Raw genomic sequence first — 21,602 nt, forward strand, 5'->3', positions numbered from 1 at the left:
CAGGCTCCAGTGGGGACCGGCCCGGAGGAAGCGCTTTGCTGCTGGCTGCGCAGCACTTGCTGCTCCCTGGCCTCGCTGAGTGTCGCCGGGGCCGTAGGCCGGGCGCAGGACTCAGCAATGGAGAGGCCTGGCCGGAGCGGGAGGGGGCGGCCCCCTGACTGACAGAGCCCTGGCACCCGCCCCAGCCAGCAGCTGCGGGAGGCTGGCCAAGGCAGAGGCAGGGCCTGTGCCCAGGGCAGGGAGCAGCACTAGGGAACCCCCACAGCCATTCGTCTCCCCCGCCCGCCCCCCGCTGCCGCCTGGCTCAAGCCGCGGGGGGTGGGGTGGGGGTGGGAAGCAGCTGCTACAGGGTTCCGTTGTTAATGGACACGGCCCAGAAGCGAGAGGGGCGCTGGGAAATGCTCCCCCCCAGCAAGGAGTGGGGTGGAAAGAGGAAGCTCATTTACTTCTTGGCGCTGGCAAGCAGACGTGCGGCTGGCTGGCCCACAGATCCGAACGGCGCAGGGTCCTCCACATTTTCCAGCTGGGGAAACTGAGGCGAGCGACTGACTTGCTTGTGGCCTTATAAGGATTCGACATCACAGCTGCAATCTGACACCAGGGGCTGCTCGGAGCACTGGAGTCCCCACAGCAGGTGCTTCCCCACTGTCCCACCCTGTGACCCCCGCCCCCCAAATCCTCTGCCGCACTTCCACAGCGAGGGGCTGGGGCTGGCAGGATGGGTGAGGGGCTGCGGCTTGGAGGTGCCCAGACGCCCTGCAGCAGCAGTCCAGAGCCAAGGGGGCAGGGCAGGGGGGCTCCCCATTGTCCAGGCAGCTGCTGGTGACCCCCAGTGGGTCTCTCATGCTACAGCGGGTCAGCCTGGGTTCGGATGGGGCGAGCTGGCCGGTGGGTGGGTGGGGACAGCTCTAACCTGGGGGAGGTTGAGGGTGTGGGTCTTCCCCACGGGACCCCATGCAGACGCTGGGCTCCCTACCCCCCCAGCGGGGCTCTGTCCCTCAGTGGAAACGGGGGCTCAAAGGCCCAAGCACCAGGCGCAGGTGGCGGCTTGCAGGGAGCCAGCCTGGCTGGAGCTGCTCCTGGCACTGTGGGGCCCAGGAGGGCACAGCAAGGGCATTGCCACCCACTCCCACACCCATTCCCCAGACTGGCCAGGGGCCAGTCCGCAGCACTGCCAGCCATGACAGCCGTTTCCCTCCTCCCCCCGCCATGCTACCCCCTCATCTGCTCCAGCCCTGGCCTCGGGGGGGCTCAGTCTCCATGCCCTTCCAGCCCTGAGCCTCTGCTGAGGCTGCCAGCTCTGGGCAGCTGTCGAACAGTTCGCCTGGAGGAACTGGGACCGAGACCCCCCAACAGTGCTGGGAACCTTCCCAAGCTGGGTCAGGGCCAGCAGCCCAGCCCCGGCCCTGGCCAGCCCCCTGGCAGGGAAAGGCCCCCAGGGCCTGGGGGTCAGGCTCCAGGGAGGGGCTGGGCCAAGCTGCCCTGCTGGCTGGCTCCCAGGAGGATCCTGACCGAGGGCAGGGAGCTGGGCAAGGCGCATGGTAAATGGCTCCCCACTAAAGAGGAGGAGGCCGAGGGGCCCTGCCCTGGCCTTGGGGGCACAGAGAGCGACCTGCACTGAATGTGCGGGGGGGGGGGGGGTGTGCTGCTACCTGTTCTATGGCAACAGCTCTTACAATTCCACACACCCCCTTGGACCATCCACGGCCAGTTTGACAGTGGGCGGGGGCTGTAGGCCAGCACCCAGCGCCCCTCACAGACCCCAGCATCAAGGGCACGTCCTCACAGGACACCCCAGAGTCTACCTCCAGCCCCTCCCCTGGGACAGCACCCCCAGCCATCAGCCAGGGCAGCGCAGCCACGAGCCGCCCCCCCCCCCCCACCCATGCATGCGGTAGCTGCTGGGTTCTCCTCAGAGGTCCCCGGGGCATTTCCAAAGGGCTGAGGGCTGCAGCCTCCACAGCCTTTTCACGGGGGCTGGGCACAAAATGAACATTTCACTCTCTGGAACTACAGCGACACCTCCCCCCACCGCCTGGTCATCAGCGGGGCCAGGATCTTGTGTGCTATAGCACAGACCTCTGCCTCTCACGCAAACACAGAAACTGGTAGCAGTAGAAGGCTGTTATCCTCATGTGGACCAGCCCCCAAAGGGGATGAAGAGACACTGCCAGTGGGTTCCACAGGGAGCTGCTGGTGTCCGGCGTGAGTCCTGTTCCAGGCTGCGGAGGAGAGTGTGTCCTAGGACCTGCAGCCCCCCTGCCCTGCTACCCCAGCTTCTGCCACTGTCCCCTCCCCTGCTGTTCTCCCCACCAGCTCCTGCCTGTCCCTCCCCCGTCCTATTCCTGGCTTGTCCAACCGCTGTCCTTCCCATGTCTCCCCAATCCCACCGCATCCCACCCTGGCTCCTGCCCCGCAGACTCTTATCCCCCTGCCTTGTCCCCTCTCCCTTTGAGTCAAGCTGCTTCTGCCTTCTCCTCCACATTGCCTGGGCCCAGCAGGGGAGCTCTGAGCGCACAGGAGGGACAAGCTCCCTGCTCTCAGTTCCGGGCTCAGTGCCAGAGCGATCCCCAGCAGCTGGGACCAGCAATTCCCAGGAGAGTCCAGCTCAGCCCCTGCAGCCTCGGACTGGAGCATGCTCAGTGCAGACAGAACCTGCGGAGACTTTAGCTGTCAAACTAACAAGTCTCTACTTGGCCAAACTGGGGTAAATTTTTGTAGGAGAAGCCATGGCTCACGTCTGGCACCAGGCGACCCCTGCCAAGTTCCAAGTCCCAGCTCTAAAGCACCGGGGTGTGAGAGCTTCTCCACCACAGCTATAAGAATTTGTTATTTTAACGTGGGCAAAACAGTTTGTCGCCTAATCTCGTTCTCTCGACTGGTTGAACCATTTCAACAGAAACAGAGGCAGCCAGAGCCCGGAAGGGAAACCTCGGTTACAGCCCGGCAAAGTGAAGAGCAATTGAGGATGGGGGCTTCTGCGAGAACGCGTGAAGCAGCCGTCACTGGAAGGGGTGCTTCCCGCATGACCTGTGACCACGGCCCTTAGATGGCTCCCACCACCCTTTACGTGTCTTTATCCTCACAACACGGCCTGGGGGGAGGGAGGGCAGTGCCGTTACCCCACTGTACAGGGGAGGGAGGCACAGAGAGACCAAGGCCCAGCTGCTCACAGGCACTGAGACTCAGTGGGAACTCAGCGGGAGTTAGGCACCTAAATACCTGTGAGGATCTGGGCCTAGGTGACGTACCAGGTCACATGGGGAAAGCTCATGCTCAGATAAATTGGTTAGTCTCTAAGGTGCCACAAGTCCTCCTTTCCTTGTGGCAGTGCAGTGACTCGAACCCAGATCTCCTAGGCTAGCCCCCGCAGCCCTGCCCCACCCACTCGCTCCATGGGGAATGGCCTCTCGGCTGGGGACCAGTTTCCCTCGCAGGCTGGCTGTCGTGCTTCAGCTCGCTGCACCATCCGCCCGACGACTAACGAGAGGAACAGACGGCGGAAAAGCTGTTTTTCTTTAATGGGGGTGTTCCATTTGTGCCACTGTCATGCTGCAGATCACCTGAGCGGGCGTGAGTGGGGCGAGACAGAGGAGCCTGCTGGCAGGCCTCCCACGAGAGTCCCCCGGTCCTCCCACAAGTGAAATGGTGTCTCAGAGGAGAACGTGCTGGGCCAGACCCAGGCTGGGGTCCCCCGGACCAAGCTGATGGCTCCAAGCTTGCTGAGGAAGTGCTGAATCCGATCTCTCCTTGCCACACTTCTGGACTGGTTTGTCCTTCAGAGGAGCTGTCCCTGGCACCTGGGGGACAGCCCGCTGCTCCCCCAGAGAGTGCTGACTGGCTTGTTCTCCTTTCCCAGCTCCTGGGAGTAGCATCACTTTAGTCACCCATTGCGGAGCTGCAGGTCTGCTGGGTGCTGCGTCCCGACGGCTGAGCTGCAGGCTCCAGCCTGGCGGTGTGTTCCTGCCGCGACCGGGGTTTCTGCTCAGTGCTGCACATTCAGACAGAGAACAATCACCTCTTCCTGCGCTGGAAACGCCACAGCAGCCACTGGACGACGAAGGGCCAGGCGAGGAGGAACAGCAGGGTGCGAGCTGAGACCTCCAGCGGCCAGCGGGACGGCTTCTGCAGAGAGGAGACAAGCACAGGGAGGTGGGGAGGGGTTAGCGACCCTGAGGCTTCCTGGGTGCTCCGCAATGGGTGACTAAAGTGATGCTACTCTCAGGAGCTGGGGAAGGAGAACAAGCCAGCCAGCACTCTCTGGGCTGTTCAAAGACGCTGGGCCCAGCACAGGTGTGACACAGAGCGCAAGGGCTCGGAGCGAGGCCCCTGCTACTGCTGCACTTTGCTTCTCGGCTTTATTAGCGTCTCTAGCTCAGTGACCCTCGGACCCCTCCCCAAGAGACAGCGTCACCATCTCCCTTTGGGAGAGCATGAGAACCAGCAGTAGGGCCCCAGTTTTCGGTGTATTGTCACCGTAGTTACTAGCGAGCGTCTCAGACGACGGTATCCTCACGACTCCCTCCGGAGGGAGGGAGGATCACCCCATCTCACAGAGGCTGTGACAAAGTGGGACTGTTCTTAATGTTTCTTCTGAATAGCGTGGAGGTGCCTCAGTTTCCCCTAGGCAGTTCTCAAGTCTCTAGGGGGTGGGATAAAGGTGTATGATCATTGCAGAGACCTAGAGGGCAGGTGTGTGCAGGGGTCTGGACACAGAGAATGGCCGACACCCTGTTTCCTGGCCACTGATGGCCTGGGCCCTTCCCCCCTGCAAGGTGAGAGCTAAAGGGTTGGAGAACAAAAGAATCCGGTGACCTCCTGGCCCGGGAAAGGGATAAAGCCCAGAGGAGGGGGGCACTGGGGAGAGTTTCAGTTTGGGGCTGGCTGGAGACATGGAGTGAAGGGCAGACGTGGTTGTCTGGCTCACTGCCCCCCAAAATGGACCCAGCTGAGGGGTCCTGTTCTCTACACCTACAAGCTCTGTGTTAGACCATGTTCCTGTCGTCTAATAAACCTCTGTTTTACTGGTTGGCTGAGAGTCATGTCTGACTGCGAAGTTGGGGTGCAGGCCCCTCTGGCTTCCCCAAGACCCCGCCTGAGCGGACTCGCTGGGGGAAGCGCACGAAGGGGCAGAGGATGCTGAATGCTCCGAGGTCAGATCCAGGAAAGTAGAAGCTGTGTGAGCTGTGTGTCTTGCAGACAGGCTGCTCACAGAAAGGAGACTTCCCCAGAGTCCTGCCTGGCTTCGTGGGGAGCAGGTCAGAGCATTGCCCAGGGACCCCATGACAACTGGTGGCAGCGGTGGGATGTACTGCACCCCATGGATGGCACTTCCCGCAGTAAGTGACTGGGGAGCAGTAAAACGAAGGGGGATTGACAGGGACCAGGCGTGCTGAAGATTCAGAGAGAGACGGTTTCAGGGGGCGGTTAACCCCTGGGAGTGTGTGACCAGAGAGAGACGGTTTCACGGGGCGGTTAACCCCTGGGAATGTGTGACCAGAGAGAAGGACTTTTGCAGTAACAGGGTTCCCCTGGGGATTGCAGTGAGCGGTCCCAGGCGCGGAGGAGTCTGCAGCTCAACCCTGGCAAAGAGGTGGTGACCTCGAAAAGGGCTGGCACACTAGGGGTTCTCCCTGGAAACCGTGGGGAGCTGAGAGCACACAGGCCTGTGAGTCCACAACAACTTGGGAAGAGCAGAGTGATGGCCTGTCACCGTCTCCTGAAGAAGGACATTGTAACTCTGTGCAGAAAGAGAGGGTTGCGCATTGGAAAGTTCACCAAAGCACAGTTAATCGTGCAGCTGGAGGAGGATGACCGCTCTAAGGAACAGATTCCTGACCCCAAATGGGGCTAGAGCAGGATCTGGGAGCAGCTGGAGTGGTAGCCAGGGATCCCCGAGACTCCTGTCCCCGACCAGACGAGGGTCTTCACGATTGGGTTCCCCACCCGGGGATCGGAGACGGACGGGATTGGAGCTGAGTCTGAGGGAGCAAGAGGACTGTGAGAGACAGCGAGAGCCCGAGAAAGAGCTGCAGAAACAGCAGCAGCATGAACTGGCGGTGGGGGAGCGGAGAGGCCTAGGGGACCTCCCCGGGGTGAGTGGGGATAGACCCCGGGGGGCCAGTTCCGCAGGGAACCTCGAGACTAAATTGCTACCCCAGGTTAAGGGGGGGGGGGTGTGGATGCCCACCTGACTACCTTTGAGCAGGCTGGAGATCTGAACCAGGGGGACCCTGCGGAAAAGCCCCAGTGTCTAGCTCCCTTGCTGGGTCCCAAGGCCGTAGACTCCGTCAGCCAGATGGGTGGGGAGGTGGACAGGCTCCCACGCCTGACCCCAACCTATATGTCTGTGTGGAGTTTCCTGGGGCCAGGCCCCTCGGACCCCCAGTGGGAGCAGAAGGTGACGGTCAATGGGGAGACATTCCTGGGGTGGCGAGATCCTGGGACAGAGAGAACTGGTGTCAGGCCCTGGGTGGTGCAGCCTCAGATGCTGAGGGGCTGTGTGAGCTGTGTGAGGGTCCCAGGGATGAAGGCCCTCGCCCTGCCTATGGCCCAGATCCCTGTGCAGACCCAGGAGGGGTCGGGCTGGTTGGCCGTTGGGGTCCTCCAGGACACCAGCTGTGAGACCCTGTTGTGGGGTGACTGTGTCTCTTTGGGACAGGATCCACGCCCTGCTCCTGTAATGGCCAAGGGTTTGAATTTGAATCCAGGGAACCAATCGGCAGAGAGGGAAATGGTCAGTGAAAATGCAGATGACCTGGCTGGCAGGGGGGAGGAGCGGCTAGGCTCAGGCTACCTGCCTTCCTGTAACCAGAGCCCTGGGGCTGTGTGGGACAGAGAGATGCTCCCTGCCCCCTTGCACACCAGAGAGGGGGACTCAGGGGGCTCACGCTGGCTCTGATGCAGTGAGGAAAGCAGGGAGCTCGCTGCCTACCCCCACTGGGACAGCAAGGGCAGTGCTGAGCACAGTGGGAGCTGAGACCCCAGCTGAGTGGGGGGAGACACAGGCAGGGCAGGGGATCTGTTGGGAGTGGCAAGGTGCTTGGTAAGAAAAGTCTGGATGAGCCTAGGCAGCCTAGTGAGCTGATGGCTGTGTCTAGTCAGCAGGGTGGGAAGGCGAGGAGAGTGGAAGATGAGTGTCCCTGGACCTTACCTTGCATAATGACAGGTTTCAGAGTAACAGCCGTGTTAGTCTGTATTCGCAAAAAGAAAAGGAGGACTTGTGGCACCTTAGAGACTAACCAATTTATTAGAGCATAAGCTTTCGTGAGCTACAGCTCACTTCATCGGATGCATATCGTGGAAACTGCAGCAGGCTTTATATATACACAGAGAATATGAAACAATACCTATTCCCACCCCACTGTCCTGCTGGATAAGCTATTACCAGCAGGACAGTGGGGTGGGAATAGGTATTGTTTCATATTCTCTGTGTATATATAAAGCCTGCTGCAGTTTCCACGATATGCATCCGATGAAGTGAGCTGTAGCTCACGAAAGCTTATGCTCTAATAAATTGGTTAGTCTCTAAGGTGCCACAAGTCCTCCTTTTCTTTTTGGACCTTACCTGTTAGCTGGGTGGAGAATTGGGACAGTGAAGGAAACGTGCCTGTGTCTGCCAGGGGTATTGACTTGCCTATGGAGGGAGCTACCCTGATCTCCAAGCAGTTGTCTGTGACCAGCCTTGTGTGCTGGGACCAGGGGAAAGAGATCCCAAGCTGTGTGTCTGGGAAAGGAGAAAGTGTGTCCGGCTCTTCTTTGTCTGTGGAGCAGACAGAAGGGACCTTTCAGCCTGTGATGGTTGAGGGGAGTGCAGTTGTCTCAGAGTTGGTTCTGGATTCAGCTAATGCGCAGGAAGGGAAGGGTCCTAAGTTTGTGTCTGCTCAGGAGAATGGCCCTGTAACTAGGTCGCATCCAGTTAGTGTCTATGTAAAATCCCAGAGACCAGACAATTCTGGTGCTTGTATTTTGCCTGTTGCTAGTGTGTTGTTGGGAAAGGGTGTCGCAACTCTGTCTAATCAGGGTGAGATCCTAGCCAGGGCACAAGGAGAGCATGAAGGTGACGTGATTGTGTTACCTACGGAGGGTGTGGAAACCTGTAGCAAGAAGGAAAAGATTCCTGAACTTGTGTGTGGCAAAGGGAAGGAGAATGCTTCTGACCTTTTATCTAGGAAGTCTGTCAGTTTGCCTGAAAGGGGATTGTGTAGGAATCCGCTGGATGGGCCAGAGGTAATTCTGGATGTAAGGGAGACCCAGAAAGAGTCTTGTTGCTCAGGAAAGTGTTCCTCTAGAGCAAGCCCTAGGTAAAGAGGGTAAGAGCAGAATTTCTGTGCGGGGTGAATTATTGCATAGAAAAGCCCTAGGGAAAAGAATCCTCATGGAGTCTTTGCAAGCAGTTTACTGAAGGGTGTGAAAGTGATTTAATCAAGAAAGTTTCAGGTCCTAACAGCGAAAAATTTTCTGTTGTGAATGGATCCACTGACTGTCCTGTTGAAAGATCCAGTGTGGATAGCTTTGAGAAGGTCTCAGATGGAGTGAAAGCTGTTAAGAAAGTTAAACAGTCCTATAACCAAGTGGCTGTGTTTGGCCAGCTTGTTGGGCAGAAGACCCAATCCCAGTTTGACCCCCTGGGGTTTTGGGGGTGGCCAAAGGGCACGGGCCGCATAAACCTTCCCACATGTGGCCTGCGAGTGCTATCGACCACCCCCGACCTAAGGGAGGGCGTAACACTGGAAGGGCCTGCTGTAACTACCACCAAGGAATGGGAGAGATGCTGGGGCATCCATGGGAACGTTGCTGGCTTCGAACTTCCCCAGGTCACCGGCTAAAGTGACCCCGCTCAGTTCAATCTCGCAGGGGGGAGAGATGTGACAAAGTGGGACTGTTCTTAATGTTTCTTCTGAATAGTGTGGGGGTGCCTCAGTTTCCCCTAGGCAGTTCTCAAGTCTCTAGGGGGTGGGATAAGGGTGTATGATCATTGCAGAGACCTAGAGGGCAGGTGTATGCAGGAGTCTGGATACAGAGAATGGCCGACACCCTGTTTCCTGGCCACTGATGGCCTGGGCCCTTCCCCCCTGCAAGGTGAGAGCTAAAGAGTTGGAGAACAAAAGAATCCGGTGACCTCCTGGCCCGGGAAAGGGACAAAGCCCAGAGGAGGGGCTGGCTGGGACATGGAGTGAAGGGCAGACGGGGTTGTCTGGCTCACTGCCCCCCAAAATGGACCCAGCTGAGGGGTCCTGTTCTCTACACCTACAAGCTCTGTGTTAGACCATGTTCCTATCGTCTAATAAACTTCTGTTTTACTGGCTGGCTGAGAGTCACGTCTGACTGCGAAGTTGGGGGGCAGGATCCTCTGGCTTCCCCAAGACCCCGCCTGAGCGGACTCGCTGGGGGAAGCGCATGGAGGGGTAGAGGATGCTGAATGCTCCGAGGTCAGACCCAGGAAGGTAGAAGCTGTGTGAGCTGTGTGTCCTGCAGACAGGCTGCTCACAGAAAGGAGACTTCCCCAGAGTCCTGTCTGGCTTTGTGGGGAGCAGGTCAGAGCATCGCCCAGGGACCCCATGACAGAGGCAAACCATGGCAGAGACACCAAGGGGAGTACTGAAGGCCCCTTGCTCGCCCAGGGCTGTCACTCACTAGGAGGAAGGGGCCCAGCCAGGGCTCGGATCCCAACAGAGACTCACCCCAGACCACATGTGGAGCCTGTGGCCAAGCGGGGAAGAGACGCCTGGTTTCCCGGGTCCCAGCATGTTGCTTTCACTGCCCAGCTGGGGACCTGCCTTTAGATACCTGGGCTTGGTTTGCTGAAGTGGCCAGTGCCCCGGGCAGCAGCTGAATGCAGGAGCAACCCCACTAGCCCCCGGGTCTGGGATAAGCGCAGAGCGTAGCTGGGCTGAACCCGCGGTGGCTTTGGGTGGACGGCGGTCTGGCTCCTAGACTCTGCTCTGCTCTGCCAGCTGCTGGGGCTGGTCGACTCGCCACTCCAGGCTGCACAAGCCCAGTAGGCAGCTGCAGATGGAGGCTAAGCCTAAGTGTCTCTCCCCACTTCTTCCTCCTGGAGTCCTTGTCCTTCTGCCCGCCCAAGGACAGCACCTCCCACGCCCTCTGCTCCCACCAGCCCCTTCCTCCCCCGAGCCCGCTGGGGCAGCTCCCCAGGACCCTGCTGTCATCCATCCGTGGCTCGGGTGGCCCAGCCGCGCTGCACGTGTGCCTGGGAGACGAGGGAACTGCTGGGAAACCGGGGCCTGCAGCGCGCTTGTCTTTGAGCACAGCCCTACCTGCCGGTGGCGAGGGCCGGACCCAGACGCGTGCCCCTGAAAGACAGAAAGAGGCTCAGCTCAGCGCCACGTGGGCTGGCGCGAGGGGCTGGGAAGCTGGGCAGTGAGGGGAGCCCAGCCGCACCCATTTCCTGCTATGTAGAAACAGCACTGCCATTTTCACTGCACGCGCCCCCCACGGGCATAGGGGATCCAGCCCCACAGCCGTGGGCAACGTCCCCTTGCTCTGCGCTCTGGGGCTCACACGCCAGCACAAGAGGGCCTGAGGCACCTTTCCTGACTCCAGGCCTGGCGGGAAGGGACTTGCTGGGGTCACCCAGCGAGTCAGCGTCAGAGCGGAGTCTCTGTGCCGCGGCTGCCCCACCGCTCACCCCCGGCTCTGCGGGAGCTAACCCCCCCCCAGGCTCCAGCTGGTGGCGTGCGCAAGGCACAGGCCCTCTGGCAGCCCAGCCCCGAGCCTCCCAGCCACTGACCAGAGCAGAGCCTGTCTCCACCGGGGGCCTGGCCCCAGGAGCTCACCTTGCCGCTGTGAGGCCCTGTGGTCTGATAGCGACCATCTCCCCCACACCCCGATTGTAACCAAGGGTGTGTGTGTGCATGTGGGTGTCCGGCCTGGAAAGCGCCCCCTTGCGGGCCTGCCTGTGGCATCGGCATGGTGAGGGGCACGTACCTGCATGGTGCTCAGCGTTTCCAGGCGGCTCAGCCTCTTCAAGACGCTCCGCATGTTGTCCTGCAGGGCACGGACGGTGCCAAGCAGCTGCACATCCAGCTCCGGCCAGAGCCCGGCGCTCGCTGCTTCCCCCTGGTCAGCATCTGGACAGCCCCTGGCTCCCGGGGCAGCCTGCAGCTCTGTGGGGCAGGAAGGACAGACAAGGATGCCAGAGGGACAGACCAGGGAGGACGAGGCTTCGTCCTCCACGGTTGCCCCAGAGTTTGTAACCGAGGGATGCTGCAGGCCCAGGCCAGGAGGGTGCAGCTCGGTGATGCGAGGCTGGCTAACCCTGTCAGGTACAAGCCTCTTCCCCCAGGGCGTTCTGGGGCGGCTGGGCGTGACCTTCAGCTGGAAGGATGTGCTCTGCTGGAGCCGACCCAGACGGGTGACGGTGGCTCAGCTCTGTCCAATCCCCACCATCACTTCTCCAAAGCACGTGCGGTTTTGCTACCAGACTGGCGAGACTCCCGGGCCCGGGGAGGCAGACGTTCCCCCGGGCCGGAGAAGCCCCAGGAAGGGCTGGGTAAGTACCACCGCAGCGCTAACTCCAGCAGGGGGCAGCACAGAGCAGGATCCATCCGGGGCATTAGTGAGCGCAGCTGGACGCTGGCTCTGAGCGAAGTGTGCTCGGGACCCAGGTGCCTTGAATGATTAGCACTGGCATCTGGCCATTGGTGCTGGGAACTGCCCTGCAGAGCTCACCCGGTCAGCACACGCTGGGTTTGGCGGGTCACGGTGGCCCAAGCCTGTGGCCATCAGCCCAAGCCTACAGAGAGGCATCCTGGTGGTCTGTGTGTGACACAAACGGGTGGGTTTCCAGGCTGTGAAGTCAGCTGGATAGTGTGTGGGGGGGAGGTCTCAGCCCAAGGGGCCAGGAGTCCATACCACGGCCATCACCAAACAGCCCCTGGTGGCACAGTCTAGCTGGGGAACAAGCTCACCCCAGGGCTGGTCCCTGTGGGCAGGGGTGGCAGGCTGGCAGGTGGCTGCATGGGAGGAGATGGCCCTGACCTCTGTGGGGAAACACAAGCCATCAGGTCCTTGGGCCGTCAGGCCACTGGAGAGCTGGAAGGTGCCAGCCAGCCTGAGGTCAGCTCATGCTGTGACCAGGTCACCCTTCCCAAGCTGGGACACAGCCCAGCAATGCAGGCTCAGCACGGGTTAGCGAGCCAAGTGTGGACCCAGAGCCCCAGGGCGCACGTCTTCAGAAGGGCTCAGCTCCCCTTCAGGAGCTGAAACAAACTTGCCAGGGCTTCAGCAGAGCCTGGAGACAACAGAGCATTTCCTCCCCACCCCAGAGAGCAATGGGAGCGGGTCGGTGCTATGCACTGGGGAAGGAGTGGCTGTGTGCGAACAGGCTGGCAATGCTCATCTGGAATCAGCGTCACTTCTCTTGCTGCACTGACCTCAAGCTAAGCTGCCGCCCAGGCCCCTCACCCTGCTCCCAGTCAGGACCAGCGTCTCAGGGCTAGGGGAGAAGAGCAGAGATCTGGCTTGGCAGCCTGGCCGATGCCTGAACCCACCCCTGCAATCCCCGAGGAGAGGCAGCTGCACTGAGCCAGTCGCCCCCGTCTGACTGAGCGCCGGCACGGAGCCCCCAGCGCCAGGACCCTCTGGGCCCCAGGGTGTGCTGTGGGTGGGAGTGGGGAGGCGGCGACGGAGCACTTGAAATGGTGAGTGCATCCAATGGACATGGCTACCCCGAGTCACAGCGTGGCTGCTATGAGGCACAGAGAGATCACGTGGCTAGCCCGAGGTCACTCGGTGAGTCTGAACCCAGGAGTCCTGACTCCCAGCCCTGCAGTCTGTCTGCTCCTCAGGTTGCACTGTATCCCTCCGTGCTGCAGGCCCCCCAGGCCCAGAGCACTGTCAAGGAAACACTTTCACAGGAGCCTTGCTCTGGGGTGCATGATGACCTCTTCATGCCGGGGTGGGATGCAGAGAGGGCTTTGCAAAGAGCGCAGGCCAGCACCCCTGGTTCCGGCTGACAGCTAACACAGACTGGGGCCGCACCTCACAGCAGCGCTCGGGAGCAGAAAGCAGGGACCAGCTCCTTCCGCAGAGGCACCAGCCTGGGGAAGGAGCAGTCCAAGCCCAGGGGCTGCTCTGCTCCCACTCAGCCCCAGGATGGCCTTATCCTGAGAGCTGTTACAAATTAACCTGCCAAGCAGCCTGGGATGGGGCTGAAGGAACATGAACGGAGGAGATAAGCGTGGATGGATTCTACTTCGAGTGGGTGAGATGCCAGTGCCCGCCCTGCGACACAGCCCTGGCGGGGACAATCACCCCCTCTAGAGGTGAGGGGGGCAGACGCACGACACAAAGCACAGACGGGATCGCGTGTGGCCTGGCCGTGGGGTGTCGCTTTCCTCCTCAGCTCGGTGCTGGGCTGCTTTACCCAGCCCTCGCTGGAGGGGTGGCTCCGGGGTGGCCATGGGGGCACATGAGCTGCAAGGGTATGCAGCCATGGGAGCAGCGCCCAAGGGAGGCGGAGGATTCTCCCTGTCAGGATTGGATGGCTCTTCCTAGCAGACGCTCTGGCTCCACAAGAGTGAGCAGGCTGGATGGAGAACCCCTGGGGAGCCTCAGGCCTATGCTATGGGGCAGGTTGCACTGGATGAGCCCAACGGTCCCTTCTGTGTCCAGGACATTCCCAGACTCCCTCCAGCCCCCAGAGGCCCAGCGGCAATGAGTGTTCCCCTGAGGAAGGGCAGGGAGCTGCCCACCTGGCAAGAGGACGGATTTGTCCACATGTCCATGGCCAACATCAGTCGATTCCCACCACTGATACTGACCCAGCTCACAGAGGTGCTGCAAGCCTTAACCCATTCATGTCCAAGACTGCTGGGCGGGCGCACCAATTACGACACGGCATTGCCTACGTGCAGATGGCCTGTGGCCACTTGTGCTGCTCCGAACCATGCCCCGTTGCAGACGCCTCCTGCGGGGCTGGGTGACCCGAAGACAAAGGCAGCAGCTTCCCGCACTTGATGTGCTTGGAAGAGACCTGCCAAGGATGCTCCTCAGGAACGGTTCCTCAGCTAGGAGGGCCCAGTCTGCATCCTGGGTGCAGCTCAGACACACAGCCGGCCACCTGCCCTACAGGCCTCCTGAGAGGACTTGCACCAGGGCTCCCTTTGCACATGCTGCCCCACTGCCTGGGGGGTGCAAACCCCGAACTGTGTGTGCAGAGGGCCGAGGCATCAGACCTGCCCAGCTGGCGTTTCCTGTCATGCGACAGAGACCTCTGAAATGTGACCCACGGAGCACAGTGGGAATCATGCTCGTGGGCTGAGTCTATTCAGGGCCTGCCTGAGGGGCAGCCACAAACCAAATGCCTTGGGAAGCGGTAGCTGGGCACAGCCAGGGCACAGGTGCCAGCCCCGGCTCTCAGGGAAGGAGGGGGGAAACTCAGCGCCCCGTGGGATCGGGCCATTAAAGAGCCTGAACTGGGCCAGCACGTGCCTGAGCCCTGGCCTGGCAGAACCTCCCAGGGGAGGTGGGGGGGTTCGCGCTCCGTGGCCCATTCAGTCCCTGGTAGCTCTGCCCACAGGGCGTTAGCGTGTGCAACTCACCCCGTCCCTCAGACCCGCCAACTCCTTCACCAGCCGACACGGAGCAGCCAGGCAGGGCTGGGCTGGATTTGACCTGGCGACCTGGGGGGAGGCTCCCTAGCTCCTCACCAACTGCCTGGCTCAGCTGTTCCCAGGGGGGCTGGGACAATGTGTACAGTGGGGGGCGCTGAGAGTCACTGAACCAAACTGTAAACCCTGCATCTGGTGGAAACCACGTCAGGCCGGGGGGTGCGGCAGCCCCCAGACCCAGCACCTCTGGCTGTTCCCCTCCTGCAGACCCTGGCAGAATCACCCGGCAGGCGCTCAGCCCAAGGGCTCCTTGGCCCCAGCATTTGCTTCCCTGACTCAGCGTCCTTCCCTTCCCCGCTGCGTATCAGCACAGCGAGAGCTCAGCCCCCCGCCTGCCACTGCGGCAAGGAGCTGAACTACCAGCAAACCCAGAGGCAGGCCTGCACGCGCCGCCCCAGCTCCACCCAGGTCCGAGGCCCCTGGCTCTGCTCCGCTCCACCCCACCCCACCTAGCACCATGGCTCTGCTCTACCCCACCCAAGGGCTGGTGCCACACCCACCTCTCTCTGTGCCGAGGGGCCTGGGGCCATCGCTGCTCTGCCCGGCTAGTCCGCCGCCTTCGCCTTCGCCAGGCTCTCCCTCCCTGCAGGTTTCCGGGGACTCACGCCCGACATCGGCATGTAGGCTGGCTGCATGAGGACTGCTTAGGGAAAGGCTCTGCCCAGCCACGCGCTGACCAGCCTGCGGGAGGGAAAAGGGCAGCAAGAGTTGCAGTGAGACCCCCAAGTGCCAAGGGTGAGTGGGTGAGACACTGCAGGGAGAGGCCAGATGTCCAGTGGTTAGAGCAGGGAACCAGGGCTCCGGGGATCCATGCCCAGCTCTGCCACTGACCCACTGCATGACCTGGGTTGAGCTCCTCCCCCACATCACACACATCCACCTGCAAAGAACCATTTACCTTTCTGCCAAGGGCTTTGATTAAACCTGGCAGGAACCATCACAGACAAGAGATGTAACTTAGCCACAACATCTCAGGCTGCAGTAAAGGTAGGAACAGACCCAGGGGTCCCAAGCCAGGCTTCCACCCACTAAAGCCAGAACTTTCACCTAGCATTTTCTACCCCCCAGAAAAGGGCCATTCCCACACAGAGCAACCCACAGCAGCACCTGCGAAGTGGGATATGCTGGGCTGTGCCTGACAGTCTGTGAGCTCGGTGCGAGCTCTCTGCCCCAGCTCTGGGATAACCCCTGAATTATCCTGCTGCCTGAAGACTGGGCTGGAGGCAACCAGCAAAAGCATGAGCAAACACAGCATGGCGTGCAGTGGGTCCCTTGGCCAATCCGCAGCACAGAGAACCACCCATGAACACCTGGGGTGAGAGACACTGAGTTTTGATTTGCATAATTCCCACAGCCATACCTCCTCCTAATACAACTAAATGAAACCAGACCAAGCTCTACACACGGAGCCATTCCCTGCCCCTCTCCATGGAGCTATCAGTAGCAGCTCTGGGGGGGGTCCGAGAGCGATACCGATGAAGGAGCTTCCACTAGTTGCTGGGGGTGGGAGCACATGGACTGGGACTCTCCTCCCACTGCCCCCAAGCACGGTGCAGGGCCCCGCGGGGTCCTTCTCTCCCTGGTCCCACACAGGACGGGAGCAGGTGGCTCATGCTCTGCAGCAAGCGAGGACCCCGCCCGGTGCACACTTGGAAGCAGCGAGGGAGGGCAGCTGCCATCAGGGCTCTGACTGAGACTCACGTGTGGGATGGCCGGAGAACAGGCGCCCAGACGGCAGCAAGGGACACTGGGGTCACCAGGCAGGGGCCGGGGCCCGAAGGGAACTCAGAGCTCTGCTGAGCAGAGGCAGTGTAGGACAGGGCGCTGCAGATCCGGGCCTGGCACAGCAGCCGGTGGGAGTGAAATCGGGGCACCGTGCTAAGTGCGCAGGGGAATGGCTGTGCGGAAGGAGGGACGATCTCTTGGCACATGAAGGTATCTGGACCCGGGCCTCACATTGGCTCGCTCTGCGAGCGGCGTTACCTGGCCAGGCTCTATCTGCTCCAGGGTGTCACTGTAGACTTCGCTTTCTGAGTCACTGGTCACTTGGCTGCTCTCCAGGGCTTCGTCAGTGCGGCCCAGCCCGCCACCTGGAATGGGAGACACACGGCTCAGCGGGGGGGGGACACACGCGGATCAGGGGGGATGGGGGCGGCTCGGCGGGGGTGGGGGAGCACACATGGCTCAGGGGGGGACGCGGGCAGCTTGGCGGGGTGGAGGGACACAGCTAGGTGGGAGTGGGGGAACATGTAGCTCGGGGGTGGGGGGATGCAGGCAGCTTGGTGGGGGTGGGGGTACACACCCGGCTCGGGGCGGGAAATGGGTGGCTCAGCAGGGGGAGACATGGGGGTGGCTGGGTGGGGGGATGCGTATGGCTCAGCAGGGAGGTGTGGGTGGCTCAGCGTGGTGGGGGGGCACTCTCTGGCCAGGCACCAGGAGAGCAGGGGGCTCATCACAGCAGTACAGGATGTTGAGTGGAAGGATTTTCAATCTACTCCGTGTCCTTTGTGCCCCAAAGCCACAGGCTGGGGCAGTCACTAGAAGGCCAAAGATCCGTGTGCAGGAAGCAAAGCCCACCAAGTGCATCTGGGGGGTTTGATCCTTCCCTGAGTGCCGCTCATCAGGGATCTCACCACACTTAGCTCACACAAAGCCTCAGAGCTCACCTCATCGCACATCACTCACTGTACAGATGGGAAAATGGGAGGAGAAGGGACATGCCCAAGGCCATGGAGTCAGTAGCAGAGCCAGGAGTTCAGGCTCTCAATCATGGCCCTGCTGTGCCTGCTACATAACACTCTTCCCAGGACACAGCGCAGGGCCCTGGCCACCTGACACTGAGGAGCACAAATGACAAGACTGCCATGGCCCCCGACAGACAGCAGCACCCCAGCGGGATGTGAAGCTTCCTGGATGGGAGAAAGCGCCACTGAATGTGATTTGCAGCCAAGAGAAGCCCCACATCCCGGGAGTTTCAAGTGCTGCCCACGGTGTTTATCCGGCACCACACACGGCCCACGTGCCCCACCACGGAATAACAACATGCCGACCTCATGCCCACTTCCACCCCACGCTGTGGAACAGGCCCTGCCCTTGTGCCAGCCACCGCCCGACCCCCTGCCCACTTCCACCCCGCCTGGGGTGCAGGCCCTGCCCCCTGTGCCAGACAGGACACTGGGTTTGTTCTCCTCACAGTAAGGCCAGGCCAACTCCCCTTGGAGAGCCCCTCTGGCACACCGGAGCCAGCACTGAGCGCCTGCCCCTCTCGGTTCTGCTCCCCAGACACAGCGTCCCCCAGGAAGTTCCCCAACAGTCCTGCTGCTAGGCCATCCCGGCTAAGGACGGAGTCCCTCTCCCGTTTGCCTGCACAGAAAGGGAGCAATCGGACTGGCCCCTTAGCACTCAGCAGACAGGTCGAGGGCTGAGATTCCCACACGTCAGCCCCTCGGCACCGACCCGACAAAGCCCACAGCATCACTGCTTCCAAGCCCCACTCCAGAGCTCCCCCCAACCCCCACATCCCCTCTAGGAGCCCGGCCAACCCCAGGGAGGGGCGTCTTCTGGCGCCCAGCCCAGATGGAAAGAGACGTGGAAACACTTCCACTCCCCCCCCCTTTACCCACCACGGGCTCTTCGCTGGCTGCCCACGGGCATGCTATCCTGACTGGGCCCACCTGCGAGAGCAACATCGCTTTGCCCAGACGCCTTCGCTGAGCCAGGAGAGCAGCCACCAGCACCCGTAGGACAAGCATGGAGACCACACCCGGACCCTTGAGCCCCTCCTCAAGGGCCCGCAGAGCTGCAGGGGGAGCTGCAATCAGCCAGTGAAGACAACAGGCCCCAGGGCCCACAGCCAGCACCGGGCCCTTTGCTGGCAGTCCATAGGTTCCAAGGCCAGAAGGGACCACTGGGATCACCCCGTCTGCCCTCCTGCATGGCACAGGCTGGAGAATGCCCCTGGGATAATCCCTGCTGGAACCACAGCATCGCTGCCAGGAACACAGTCAGATTTCAGGGCTGCCAGTGAGGGCGAATCCGCCATGGCCCTGGGTGAGTTGCTCCGCTGGTCAGTTACCCTCACTGCTAAAAACCTGGTTTCTGTTCTGACTTTACTTAACTTCAGCGTCTGTCTCCTGGATCTTGTTAGGCCTTTGTCTGCCCTCAATTACCAAATATTTGTGCCCCTGTAAGTATTTACAGGCCATCATCAAACCGTCTCTCTGTTAAGCTGACTAGACAGAGCTCCGTGAGCCCATCACTGGGCGGGCTGGTGCGTGACAGGGCCACGCGTGGGTGTGTGGGGAGGAGGTGAGTGTCTTTCCTCTGGGGTCTCAGACATGGGGCAAATCCCAGCCTGGCACAGGTGATTCCAGCTCTATGTGAGTGACAGACAGGAGGCCTTGGCATGAGGGAGTCTGCCGCACTGGGCAAGGTGACCCCACAGGATGGGCTCTGGGCAGGAGCTGAGCAAACACTGGCTGGCTGCCCTGCTGTGGCCTAGACCCCCCACTTCCAGCCGTGTGAGCCATGAGGGGCATCGCCAGCAAGAGCAGCTTGAGCCAGGATGGCAGCTCTCCCGCCAGGAGCAGCGTGCAGCAGGCCCAACTCAGCAGACACCCTGTTTAGGCTGCCTGTAGCCCTGGAGGAGCCTGGCTGCTTGGCCGTGAGGGCCTTGGTCCCAACTGCCTTGGCCAGCGCTTCGATCCTTCCTTGGTTAACGGCTGTGGAGGGATGCAGCATGCGCGGGGTTAATACTAGGGCCACAGGGTCTGCGGAAGTGGCTCACAGAGATTGCTAGTAGCACCAAGCATCCAATGTGCTCACACAAGGGGTGCAGAACCCCCAGGGCTTATGGGGGCTCCCCTAGGGCAGGAAGGGTCTGTGCTGCATCCCCACCAGTGTTACGGCAAATGGAGTGACAGACCAGGCCGCCGTGTGCAGAGCAGCGAACTCCCCCTGCATGGCTATTCTCACCCCCCAGAGGAGCCGTGCTCTGCCCAGGAGGTCACACTGCTGTGCCAGGGGCTAGGAACTGAACACAGCAAATGCCCCTGGCGACGGGTAATAACTGCCCTGCCCTCAGAGTGCCACAGAGGACTGCGATGTGCTCTCCCATAGCTGTGCCCACTCCTGCAGGGCTCACGGGAGGGAAGCTTGTCTGTGCCTCCCATCTGCTGGCACGGGGTGGGGGCTGGCAGCACATAGCTGCTTCCCCAACTGGAAGCGGCATTCTGCTGTCCATAGGGACGTCCGTTCACAAAGTTCCTCTCTTCAATCCCTAACCCTAACGGGAGGGCCGCTGTCGGCTGAAGAGCCGCCTGGGCAGACACACGCTGGTCTACTTCAGCTCCGCAGCTCAGGTGATTGACAGGGAGCGAGTCTACAAAGCCAGCTCCCCTCACGCTGCATGGCCGAGGGTTTCAAACCTGCTTAGTGTTGGGGGTGGGGGAGGAAGGCCAGTTGGAGACCCCAAGGAGAGGTCTGATTTCAGCCAGCAGGAATCAGGCCTGTTTAACATGCCTTGAGTAGAGCACCTCACCCTGAAATATCCTTGAGTCGGCAGCTGCTTTACGGCCGCATTCGACTCCTTGCGTGGCTCTGTTGGGCCAATGGAAATCACGGGCGGCAGTTTGTCGTCAGTTCCATAGATTCCAAGGCCCGACTGTGATCCTTCACTCTGACCTCCCACAGAGCACAGGCCGGAGCACTGCCCCAGAACAATTCCCAGAGCGAGCTTTGGAAAAACAGCCAACCTTGATTTAAAGAGTGCCACTGAGGGATCCGGGGTAAGTTGTATCAATGCTTCATTGCCCCTCACTGTTAACAATTCACACCTTATTTCCAAATCTGAATTTGTCTGGCTTCCACTTCCAGCCACGGGATCATGTTACACCTGTCTCTGCTAGATTGCAGAGCCCATTATTAATTTGCTCCCGATGTAGGTACTAGACTGTGATCAAGTCACCCCGTAACCTTCTCTCCATTAAGATCAAGGAGCTTAATCTAGTTGATCACTGTTGGGTAGGTTTTCTAATCCTTTAATCACTGTTCTGGCTCTTCTCTGAACCCTCCTCAATTTGACTCTACAGATGCTCCCTGGGTTACGCAAGACCCCACTTACACAAATCCGCACTTTCGGAAAAAGTTCCATAAGCTAGAAATAGGAGGGATTTTTTTTTTTTTTTTTGCGTAACGGTCAGGTATACGTTTCCGACTTATGCAAAATTCGAGTTACCCGTTCTGGAACGGAATTATTGCGTAAATTGGGGAGCGTCTGTAACAGGGTTCAAAAAAGAACTAGATAAATGCATGGAACATCAGAATGGCCATACTGGGTCAGACCAAAGGTCCATCTAGCCCAGTATCCTGTCTGCCGACAGTGGCCAGTGCCAGGTGCTCCAGAGGGAATGAACAGAACAGGTTATCATCAAGTGATCCATCCCTTGTCGCCCATTCCCAGCTTCTGGCAAACAGAGGCTTGGGACACCATCCCTGCCCAGCCTGGCTAATAGCCACTGATGGACCTACGCTCCATGAATTTATCTAGTACCTGTAGAACTCTGGCAAAGAGTGCATTGTGTGAAGAAACCTGAACCTTTTCCAGTCCCAATCTATCTTTTTTGAGATGGGGCAATCACATCTGCACACAGTATTCAAGATGTGGGCGTACCACGGATTTATATAGAGGCAATATGGTATTTTCTGTGTTATTATCTATCCCTTTCTTAATGATTCCCAACATTCAACCTGTGGAACTCCTTGCCAGGGGATGTTGTGAAGGCCAAGACTATAACAGGGTTCACAAAAGAACTGGATAATTTCACGGAGGATAGGTCCATCAATAGGTCCTGTTAGCCAGGATGGGCAGGGATGGTGTCCCTAGCCTGTTTGTCAGAAGCTGGGAATGGGTGACAGGGGATGGATCACTTGATGAGGGGTAGCTCAGTGGTTTGAGCATTGGCCTGCTAA

The 21,602-nt window shown here is 60.1% G+C and overlaps 1 protein-coding gene and 1 long non-coding RNA gene across 3 annotated transcripts in view; one reads left to right on the forward strand and one right to left on the reverse strand.

The window, feature by feature from the left end:
* On the forward strand, positions 1 to 5,028 carry LOC140903774 (uncharacterized). The gene is made up of 2 exons (XR_012156338.2): positions 1 to 634; positions 2,900 to 5,028. It is a non-coding gene; the product is annotated as an uncharacterized LOC140903774 (long non-coding RNA).
* Positions 3,503 to 21,602, reverse strand: part of ACBD4 (acyl-CoA binding domain containing 4) — a 24,622-nt gene continuing 6,522 nt past the window's right edge. Inside the window, exons 6-10 of one of the 2 annotated variants that reach the window (XM_073325546.2) lie at positions 16,617 to 16,723; positions 15,134 to 15,314; positions 10,948 to 11,126; positions 10,278 to 10,313; positions 3,503 to 4,125 (exon numbers count right to left, since the gene is read on the reverse strand). In XM_073325546.2, the coding sequence (XP_073181647.2) occupies positions 4,015 to 4,125; positions 10,278 to 10,313; positions 10,948 to 11,126; positions 15,134 to 15,314; positions 16,617 to 16,723 (614 nt within the window). In that variant the 3' untranslated portion in view covers positions 3,503 to 4,014. The remainder of the gene's footprint in view (positions 4,126 to 10,277; positions 10,314 to 10,947; positions 11,127 to 15,133; positions 15,315 to 16,616; positions 16,724 to 21,602) is intronic. The other variant, XM_073325547.2, reaches the window with a different exon arrangement.

The sequence above is a fragment of the Lepidochelys kempii genome, chromosome 27, assembly GCF_965140285.1.
Source record: "Lepidochelys kempii isolate rLepKem1 chromosome 27, rLepKem1.hap1, whole genome shotgun sequence".
NCBI classification, from domain to species: domain Eukaryota; kingdom Metazoa; phylum Chordata; order Testudines; family Cheloniidae; genus Lepidochelys; species Lepidochelys kempii.